General features: G+C 32.1%; 1 protein-coding gene across 5 annotated transcripts in view; it reads right to left on the bottom strand.

The window, feature by feature from the left end:
- The window catches only part of LOC106467101 (coiled-coil domain-containing protein 125-like), a 118271-nt gene that overhangs the window by 17010 nt on the left and 89742 nt on the right, over positions 1-11519 (bottom strand). The window contains exon 10 of one of the 5 annotated variants that reach the window (XM_022395221.1): positions 2947-3018. The exons of the other annotated variants lie outside the window; for them this stretch is intronic. Within the exon in view, the coding sequence (XP_022250929.1) occupies positions 3001-3018 (18 nt within the window). The 3' untranslated portion in view covers positions 2947-3000. Of the gene's footprint in view, positions 1-2946; positions 3019-11519 lie in introns of those variants that run through there. 5 annotated transcript variants of the gene reach the window in all.

The raw sequence follows: 11519 nt of genomic DNA, 5'->3' as shown, positions 1-11519 counted from the left end.
TAAGTATATATATATATATATATATAGAGAGAGAGAGAAATATAGAAAAGGATAAGGTGATTCTAATGATTGTGCAAATAAAGTAAAACATACGATAGTACACCTACAACACAGACTCTATAGAGTATCAGAGAACCACAGTGTACAATTAAAAGACTGTATAAAATATACACCTGAACAAAGAGTACAAAGACAGTAGTAATTCTTATGCTATCCAGTGGTGTTGGATATTAAAAGTGACAGTACTTGAGATTCTGTACTGATTTTAGGAGGCTAAAACAAGTACATTCAAGAATGCATACTCATTATCAAACATACTTGAGACCTTAGGTTACCCCACAGTTAGTATTTTTACCCCATAATCTTACAATGCAGTTAAGATTAAAGAAAAAAACTAAGAAAATTGTTTTATATAAATTTCAGAGAAGTATCAGTTTATTAGAATGCCTATTGGTTTATGTACTGCCCTTTCAACATTCCATCCGTTAACGGATATAGTATTATTAAGCTTACAAGATTCCAAATGTTTTAATTATTTTGATGGCATAATAGTTTTTTAAGCAATTTTTGAAGAACACACAGTTAGATTAACACCTTCCAGCCCGACATTCCAGATTGAAAATGACAACATTTATGATGTATCCTCACAAACTTCCCCCAAAATAAAATTATAACTTAAATGTTGATATTTAAAATTTTCTTTTGATGCTAGTTTTAGTATTAATTGTGTTTGATGAAATAATAATAATAATAGAAAAAAAAAATTGTTGGCACTAACTGCTGAATTTTAGCCTCCTGTTGGAATTATTCAGATTGAGAAAATTGTTAAATGTCTTGCCTGCATAGACATAACTTGTCAGTGGATAGACCTAAATCACACATCTTAAGCCTTTGCATTCACTTAAGGTTTATTTTGAGCTCAAATAGTTTAAAAACAAGAAACTATAGAGGTTGTTGATGTCAAGAACTATAAAATTAACTATTCACTAATTTTTTAATGATTTTCAAGATTTTGAAGCTGAAAAAGTCATAAGTAAATCAGTTCAAACCTGAGATTTTTTTTCTTTCATTAATTTACTTGCCATAAAATTTTCGTCTTTATATAGCTACACAAGAATGTAAAATTTCTCCTGAAATTTAGGTGCCTCGACAAGTCTTGAGCTCTATTAGGACTTTTGTTGTCATTTAGTTATGATATTCTGTTATTTGTAATCCAAAGAAAGGTAACAAATTAACTTAACTGAGTTTCCCTAGAAGTTTCCCAAGGCAGAAACATGTTAATAAAAGCACTAGACAACATGGGGTATAGTGAGCAGAGATACAGGCAACGTGCAAATAACAATACTGAGAGAATAAAACCCTCGTACATGTTTAACCATTTTGCTACTGCCTAGGTGGGTTACACCAATCATATTACCCCAAAATGACCACTAGTTTCCATGCTATAGCTTTTAACATGTTTTGTGTATTTTCACAAAATTTTTCAAGCTTTTAGTAAACATTACAATTGATTTGTACTGAATATAAAGCAATGAATCACTGTTCCTGCCAATAGACTGTTTATTTTTATTATAATCCAAGCTCTGAGGACACAGTGGAAAAGGATTTACTGGTTTGTTTACAGTACAGCAGCTGCAACAAGAATTGTCTAAAGTAATAAAACTGCAAGAAAATGTTTATGATATGGCTCTGTACAAAGTCCAGGGTGGTCCAATAAACTCAGTAGGTATTTGAATGTTAGTTATCATCCTAGGGTAGTCAAATTTAGCAGTATAACATATATATCATTATTATTTACTCATAAATGCTTAATTTTTAGTTATTTTCTTAATACATAGAATAATAAGTAAAAAATATATAGAAAAACAATGATTTCTAGTACTTATGTATTACAAAACTGATTTCTATTCATGCACCATACTTGCTAAACCTCATTTATACTCTTAAGTTGTGGGGGAAGACAAATTAATTTTTGTAGATTCCAAAGATGCATTTTAGAAAACCAAAAAATGACTATACTGTTAAACATAAAACCAATTTAATTTAACTAGCTTTCTAACTAACTATGTGGGTTACAAAAATCTGATTTTTGTTCAGAGCAACAGATTACAACATTTTCAGTTAAATCACAATTTTCTCCTGTCAGGTTTAATTGGTTTGGAATGTGCTCTTTCTGTTGGTTATAAACATGTCCTTAAGAAAAGTATTAATCCTTTTGCATCATATAGGTTAAAGTGTGCATGTCACAACATTTTACAGAGTTAAATTTAAAATTTAAACTACTTCATTATCAGTATATATATATATACACATGAATAAACTTGACATCAAAACATAGCCAATAAATCAAATTTTAAAATGTTTCAAGCTCTTAATTTTATAAGGAAATATAAAAAAATACCTCAATCACAACCTACTATAAAAATTATGACATTTGTTCTCTAGGTATCCACTCTTCTTTAGTTTATTTACCACCCTCGCGAGAAGTAAGGAATTTAATGTAAATTAGTTATTACAATATAGTTATTAGTCAGGTGAAGCATAATATTTATAGCCTTCAATCTTAAACTAGAAAATCAAATCCACTTGGCATACCCATCTGTCACATTTTCTCTTTCAGAAATTGCCAACAGTTCTCTCTGACATTTAATACTACATTATTTATAACCAATAGAAAGACAAAGTCTTACTCTAACAAATGACGTATTATATTACATTGTTTTCTGTACAGAGAATTGCCAATTTCGCTTTCAGTTCAAACTTTATTCCCACAGAAAGACATCATGGAGCTCAGTTGAATTTTTAACAGCCAGAAAAATCATGATACTTATAGGACACTGTTTTTTCTATGTTATTATTCTGTGTTATGTTATTTTGATCAGTAATTAATGAAATACAAAAATTATCTAGTGTTGTAGTATCATTAGTATAAAAGAGTAGGCTTAACTTTCATTGACAGTCAACAGCAAAGAAAAAGAAGATCCAGATAAGTTTTGTATATCAACAGTAGAAGGCAGACTGAGGAGAGGAGACGTTGAAAAGTTAAGTTCATATAGATTTCTGAAAATTATTTAATATTAATATTATAATTGTAGTAATTTAGGTTAAATAACACAATAATAACTAGATATAATAAGATTGGTAAGTAAAAGTAAGACAGTCAGAGTTTTAACTAAGAGTTTAGTGGTGTAAATTTTACTACAATGTTAAAATAGGCTTACAACATGTAACAGTACTTTAGGCTTAGGTATATTTCAATTTACTGGTAAATCATAAAACAAGATAAATAAATTTTTTATTAACATCACGTTTATTGGACTAATAAATTATTAAGTTCTATTTCTTAGTTCAATATATCTAAAGATAAATTTTATTAATTTAGTGTAAAGACAAAGTAGTGATAAAAAAATAATTGGTTTTTAACATTAGGCTTAACAGTAACAGTTTTAACAATAGCCTACTGATAATTGGTATTGAGTATTTATTTTCATGTTGTAAGCATAAATACAGTGGTTAAGACTAGTGTTGGAGTTAAGTGTTCACAATTTGTTAGGTGTAATGAATGCAACAAGAGGGTTTTATTTGGGAACTCGGGACTGGCATGTACGTTTTTCATGTAGAGTTTGTAGGTTGGAGGCTATCATAATTAAAGAAGAGGCAAAAGATAAATTTAAAATGAAGTGGTGGGCAGAGCCAATATGGTGAGTTTGCTAAATATCATAATATCTCAGCAAATAGAAAAAGGAGGAGATTCTTATTTTGTATTCTAGCTTGCCAATATTTAACATTTGAGTTTCTAAGTCAAACAAAACTATAGATGTTGTATTGTGGGTGTCATAAAATGTAATCTGACCAAACCCAGAAGGCCACATACTATGTGACATGAAAATCAATATATTTAGCCTTTTTTTAAATATTTAGTTTCAAATTAAGAAACTAACTACTGTATAATACTAAAATATGAATTATAATCTACAATATTGACATACGTTTATAAAATAATAGCTGAATAAAATTTTGAAAGTAAAGCTACATACGTGATGACATACCCTCTAACCCCTACCCATCTCGATAGGGTTAAGGAACTAATAACCAGTGATGATCTAGTTATTATCCAAGAAGAAGAAGAAAATTTAGTTATGGACCAAAAACAGTGTGTTAAAAATTGAAATGGAAGTGAAGCATTTGCAGCATTATGAGGCATCTTACACTATTTTCAAATACTTTAAGGAATAGGAAATAACAATTTTATCAATAGGAAGAAAGTTACAGACAATTAGTGAATGCGTAAGAGAAGTTATATAACAACGCTTGACCAAGAAAGGAAATGTATATGTCAAGTATAAACTACGATGTATTCCAGACAGAATTGTGAACATATGTCAAGTATAAACTGATGCATACCATTTATCTTATCTACATAAACAGACACAACTGTAGTAGAGAGAAAGCTATGAAAAAGTTTATACTAACTTCAAGAAATGAATTCTATTAAAAGATTTAGAAAAGAAACCAGAGACTCTCATCAGAACTTTGATCAGAAGGAAGCAGAGGATAAATACATGCAAATAGGTGGCCTATTTACAACTTCTGGCCATAACCAATTAACAGTTAGTTTTGGTTTGATAAGACAGTGAATATCAATCAATCATCTGAAGGATATACTTGCAAGACCAGCATGTAGAGCTAATTGATTGCTTGTGGAAATACAGGAGAATGAGAATAAAAAATCCTGTTTTTAGCCAAAAAGTCAGTCTCTTGGCTTGTATAAAGAAGTCAACAAACCTGGTGATTGACGATTCCTTACCCAACTTATCCAGCTGCCTCACCAAGTGCTTCAACATTTATTAAATTGACCATTTTGAAGAACATAGAAAATTTTCCCGCTCAAGCTCCATGTGAGTAACTAATGTTATCTCTCAGTCGAATAGTGTAGTTAGGAATTTGATGTAAAATTGATAATTATTAAGAAGTTATGTCTGAGCATATTTCACTTAATTTGATAACTGATAACTTATTAGTTGTAGTAAGAAATTTATGAGTATTATTGAAAAGTCTAATTGATGGACAAATACTTGCTCAGACTGAAGAATGTATTAGCTTTAACAGTGAAACTTTTCAATATACTTTCGGTAATCTCAATGTAGCCAAGTATCTTAATTTGAATTAAAGTGTTATGATTGGAATCCCAGAGTCAATTCGTTATTCTAACTGTAAACTTTCTAGAATTAGTGACTTGTATACTCCACTCAAGACTGTAAACCTGGATTTAAAATAAAGTTGAACTCCAAATGATTAGTCTATACGGCCTCCAGTTACAGAAGTCAAACTTTTGTGAGGTGCAAGTTGGCACTTCAATCAGTTTCCTCAATATTTTATCATATGTCAGGTTTTCATCAAAATATTTTAAGAAACATTACTTTTTCTTCCAACAATATCAGATCTTTAATTGAGGTACATACATAGCACATTTGTGCTCTAGAGTCACAGTCCTGTTGCATGTCTGAAATTACTTTTATAATAATCAAAATACCCAACATCCATCAATGCAGTTCACAAGACAAGTGTAAAGGAAACAAACTACCCTTCTGATATGTCTGGCTTATAAAAACACAGAACCTGTTGGACAACAAACCTTTAAAGAAACTGACTCATACTAACAGTTACCTATACCATTTCTCCTACCACCCAGAAACAACTGAAACTGAAAACTCTCTATGGACAGAGTCAGGTGAAGCATGTATCATAAGTACATAGAAACAAGAGTTAAAATCACTACAAGACACTGTCAAAAAAGAATAATAAAAATAATCATAAGAATAATACTAAAATATAAAGCCAGTTTGTTTATTGAAATAGTTGGAAGCAACTAATTAATAATTAATCAATACACCATCAAAATACATTTCCAAACCAACCAAAATGCTCTGTAAGATGTACTCATGTCAAATAAAAACAGACACAGCTTCACGATGTTATATAAGGCATACCATGTTTGTGCAGGTGTGTAGATTGGAGTACTCTGACAGAGATAAAAAACACTATAAATTAAAAATAAAAAAAAATACCCGAGCTTGGAAACTGCTATTGTTTAAAATGCGCATTCCATAGGTCATCATACCATGTGGAATACATTCAAATATCTAGAATAGACAATGACTATCACAAGAAACACACAGAGAAATCAGGTCTAAACAAGTATCACAACAAAATCAAACTTAAAGACACATAGATTCTGGTCATAAAAACCTTTGAATACATTTCATTTATTAACTCTCTGTATTACAGACTTGGCCATTTTGACCAGCCCTGTAACCACCACATAAGAATATGCTAAATAATATATATGACAAAATATATTTTTGTGTAAAATTTGGCAAGTTTTTAGTAAACATTACAAGTCTATTATACACAAAAAATCGGATTTTGATAGAGTATTTATACCATAGATTTTTCTCTGAATTTATGAAGTTAGCTAGGTGGTATTCATATTAAGAATATAAATTTTTTTTCTTCCCATCTTAGAGCTTTCAAATTTCATTTGCAAAGGCCCTAGTACCTCCTAAATGAATATCACAAGTTTTTTCAGGAAAACTTTATATTTTAACTATTATTGTTTCTACTCTAACAATAACTTTAGCAAAATCAGCAATGTGGGGGAAAATGAAAAGTTAAAAAAAATCTAAATTACCCTTTTTTCTTTCTTTCTTTCTAAAATGACTGTATATTGTGACACTATTTATTCTTACAATCAAAGCTAATAATTTATTTATACTGCTTTACAACTTTTATCAGAATATGCTAAATCTATTTATCACAGTGTAGACAAACAACCAGTCAAGTCAAGCACTAAGATATCAGCATCACGAGAATTTGTTCCATTTTTAACTTTCTTCCATTGAAGTTTTCTTATTTAACCTAATAAGTTTCTAATTTCTACATTTTGGTTACTTTTATAACAATGAATAAAAAATATACAGTGAAAACAAGAAATTTAGTGCTTATGTCTGGGCTCTTCCCACATAACAAAGTTTGCAACCTTGGCGATAGATTAGCTTGCCACCCATGATGATAGCACACCTCAATCGGAATTGCCACCCATATATGTACATATAGTATTTAAATGGGAAACATATTTGTGTTTTCAATCATTCATATGACCCTGACAGGGATATGTGTACATGACCCCATACACATTCTCAACTATAGTACACACACACATGTATATATATATATATATATATATATCTGTGTGTGTGTATATATATACATAAAAGTCCTCCATTGTGAGATTTTATTTTTTGTTAATTTGTCATATATTACTTACTAAATTTCATTATTACTCTTGTCAACCGAAATGACGTAACTTGTTTTACACAATTGTAATTAACATCCATTTAAGCCCTCTAACACACACACACTACATACTGCACATGCTCCTGTAACACACACACACTACATACTGCACATGCTCCTGTAACACACACACACTACATACTGCACATGCTCCTGTAACACACACACACTACATACTGCACATGCTCCTGTAACACACACACACTACATACTGCACATGCTCCTGTACCTTTATTATTTAACTTTCTTGTTGATTTCTTTAACCATGGTGCCCTTGTCAATCAATGTAGCAGGAGTCTCTGATATTTGAAAAGAACTACTGTACAGTTCTGGTATCCCACAATGCAATGCAAGTTGTGCACCGTGAATTGTTGGCAACGCAAAATAAAATAATTTTCTGATAAAAAAATGTTTAGATATATTTTTTTTGTTTTTACACTCTTAATTTTTGATAAGATGAATGTATCTATGGTAAGCATTCATGCAAGAATACTGCTGGGCAGTCAACGTTTGTGCAGAAAAAATTGAAACAAACAAAGGTTCATTGATCTATGTTTTAATATCACATTATAAGAGTCATTTTGTGGAAATTTGTTTCAATGTACATTCGTTATATCCCCTTTTTATGGTCCACTAATTACCGAGAGATTGTAGACAAAATATACTAGGATATAAAGTTGGTGTGTGGCCTGACTGGGTCATTTTCATTTTGTGCTAAACCGAAAACTGAGTCTGAGCTATAACTAAGGCTCTTTCATTGTTTTGGCCTTGCAACTGTTGCAGCAGTTTGGACTAGGTATGTCTAATGTATAGCGTCTAGTTCTTATATACGTATGTCATAGAAAACCGTCTATTTAATCATCAAACAATTTAGACCTGGTACTAGCATTAATAGTGTGATTTTTTATCAACTCCTCTTCTAAAACTTGATGTGCTGTGCCTATACATACTGCAGGATCTTTGTGTACGTGTAGATAATAATACTAGAAGCTGATATTAGATATTAGAACAAACACTATGATGATTGATGATGAGAGCTCAGAGGGTGTGGAAAAATGAGATGAAAAAGAACAAGTGCCTTGGAAGGAGATAAAAACAATCCTGGCACCACCAGCAGCTCCATGGTCCCCACCTGCTCCAACTGTGACCATCTCATCTCCGACTATGATCATGCGTGCTCCCACTTTGATCATTCCGGCTCCAACCCTGACCATGCCTGCTCTAGCTTCAACCATTCCAACTCTGACAGCAACTATGCTTGCTCCAGCTGTGACCATCCCAGCTCCAACAGTATCAGTTCAGCACAACATCTATCAAACACTGCAACACGTATGTACATTATTTTGTTGCCTCAATATTTTACTCTTACTGAAATAAGACTGAACATGTTTGAATAAACATGACTGAGTAATGATAGGGATATCTAATGTCAAAATGCATATACAAAATGTGCTAATATGCAGTATTTGAGTTATTTTGCTTTTTATGGAATGAACAGTTACTAGTATTCCATCATACTGTGATGTAATTGCATAAAACCTAAATGTAGATCAATTCAAAGCATAGTACCAAAGGTTATATATTAGTTGAGTTAACATAGTCATATGGACTTCATGTTCAGTACTAGTTAAATACTGATGTTTTCACTATTGAGTAATACTTTTATTTACAGTTAGGACATTCCATGTATGTGTATTATAAAAGTTCTACCATCCAGTACATTACAGGCTTGTTTCTTACTTTTAATATTGTTTCATACAATTACTATACTTCTCCACAGTACGATATACACAGATGACAAACATGAATGCCACACTACAAATGCTGTTAGACAATGAATGTGAATGAGGAGGGACTAGCAGAAATGCCAGAATATATATAGAGCTCTCTCTGTGGACATTACAGGACGTCGAAGAAATCAAGCAGTATCTAGAGGATCCAGCTGTTGCCAAGTGTCTCATAAACAAATATTCATTCATTAGTTAGCCAGGCTGCATTTTTTGTTCAACTTTGGGTATGATGGTTGGCAAAACAAAATACGTGGCCTAGTTAACTAATGAATGAATATTTGCTGTAAAATTCTTATCAATAATATAACTGTAGCTACCAGTTTGGCCACTAATTTTGATTTCCTTCCTTTATGTTGCACACTAAATCCTTTTTTGGCCACATCTTTTTTCCACACCTAAGATATTTTTGACTAGATATCATGACATTTTGTCAGTGCACACCAACAAACAGCACCAAATACAAAAGAGACACTCAACAGTAACTAACATTAGCTTTAGGATCACAACCCTATGATTTGGAACAAATATTTCAATTGACAGAAACAAACAGATTCTTTAAGAAATATGGTGGTAGTTTTTCCTCTCTAAAACAGTGTGAATAGCTTCTTTTATAATAACGCCATGGAATTTACACTAACAACTTCTTGTCATCACACCCATTCAAACGATACAGCTGTATCAAGCATCAGTATTTATGCTAATTGCTTAAGCGAATGTTGCGTGACACTAAACTCTCTTTAATCAGGATAATTTCATAAAAGTTAGTAAATTTGTAGTGAAAAGTTGGCAATGAATGATAAATAATTACCAACTATCCATATTATTATTTTGAAAACTTGAGCTAGAAACTGTTAATCAAGTTTGCTTGGCCTAACCATTACTGCATATCTTTTCACATTAAAGTGACTATTTGCGTAGGCATGCACAAAAATGTTCATTAATTTGGAGTGATTTTTGTTGAACAACTTTGCACATGTGGCTTATATTTACACCAAATGAGACTCCTTATTGTAGGTTGTAAAGATCTATCAGTGTACTATATTTGAAAAAAATCCATGAAAGTTAAGTATGTTTTTCTATCAAATAAAGTCTCTGTACTTTTGGTGTGAAGAAAAAAAAAAAGAGGAAGAAACTCAATCAAAATTGCCTTGAAATTTGGTATGTGAAGTGAGAGTCTATTAGAGCACATCCACTGAAAATATGTGATAATTTGGAATACCACAGTCCGAGCTACAGAAGGTGGAAAAATGCTGAATCAGCACTCCTGTTAATAGCACACAGTGTGTCTTGAAGGTTGTATTCTTGGCCACAAAACCCACTATCATGTATCTTTATTAATGGCTAGTTTAATATTTACACAAGCTAGTGAGTTCATCATATAATATATATTGTGTTTTTCAAGAGTTTGAATTTTTTTTACTTTTCATTTGGAGGGTTCAAAGGACTAATAACATAAATTTTGCACAAGAGGTCACTGAAATAGTATTGAAACTAAATCATCAGCAAAACATATTCCAGGTGTTTAATATATGATGTTTTGTTCTATTGTTTTCAGAAGCTACAAGGAGGAATGTCAGATGCCCAATGGCAACAGAAGAGGAGGTGGTGAGTTGTTCGAAGGATTTATTCAAGTATGCTGGGGGAAAAAAGGGTGAGAGAATAGAATGTGTAAGGAGAGGTGGATGGGCACAGAAGACAAACCATATGAATTTTTCATTTTATTTGGTGTGATATACACTGGGCACAACAGAGTAAGTATTAGTTTATACATGTCTGTGTGGCCTAAAATACATAAATATTTTACAATATTAAATGGTAAGAAAGCAATGTAAATTCTTACAATTCAGCACACATACTGAAAAGAAACATAGAGAGCTGACCAAGACACGTTTTCACAGTAAAGTGAAATATTTTTAAAAGGTATCAAAACAAATAAAAAAATTCAATGCGCTCTACCAGTGAAAGTGGGTTTTCTCGGGGTACTCCCGTTTCCCCCCACAACAAAATTGTTCATTGGATCCTGTGATCCCCGCCCTGAAAAGGACCGTTTCACGTTTAAAAGTTTAAAGGTAAAGTTTTAACAATAAATTAGTTAACCATGTAGCGGTATACAACCGCAGTGTGATCTAGACTACAGCGGACGTGCTCAAGCTGCATCTCCCTGCTCTACTCGGCGAGGGATCAACGCCACGCGACCAACGAAAGCTCCCGCGCTGCAGTACGAATGACAGAATGAAGGAAGAGTAAACATCTCAACGAAGCTCTCCGTCCTGCTCTGCTTAGCCACGTCTCCAAGCAGCTTTTCCCTCAACGCTTTTAAAACCCGCTTCGAAAAATATTACTGATAAATCTTCAATGTAAATGTCTAAACCA

The sequence above is a fragment of the Limulus polyphemus genome, unplaced genomic scaffold, assembly GCF_000517525.1.
Source record: "Limulus polyphemus unplaced genomic scaffold, Limulus_polyphemus-2.1.2 Scaffold2489, whole genome shotgun sequence".
Lineage (NCBI taxonomy): Eukaryota > Metazoa > Arthropoda > Merostomata > Xiphosura > Limulidae > Limulus > Limulus polyphemus.
This window is presented reverse-complemented; position numbering and strand designations above follow the sequence as displayed.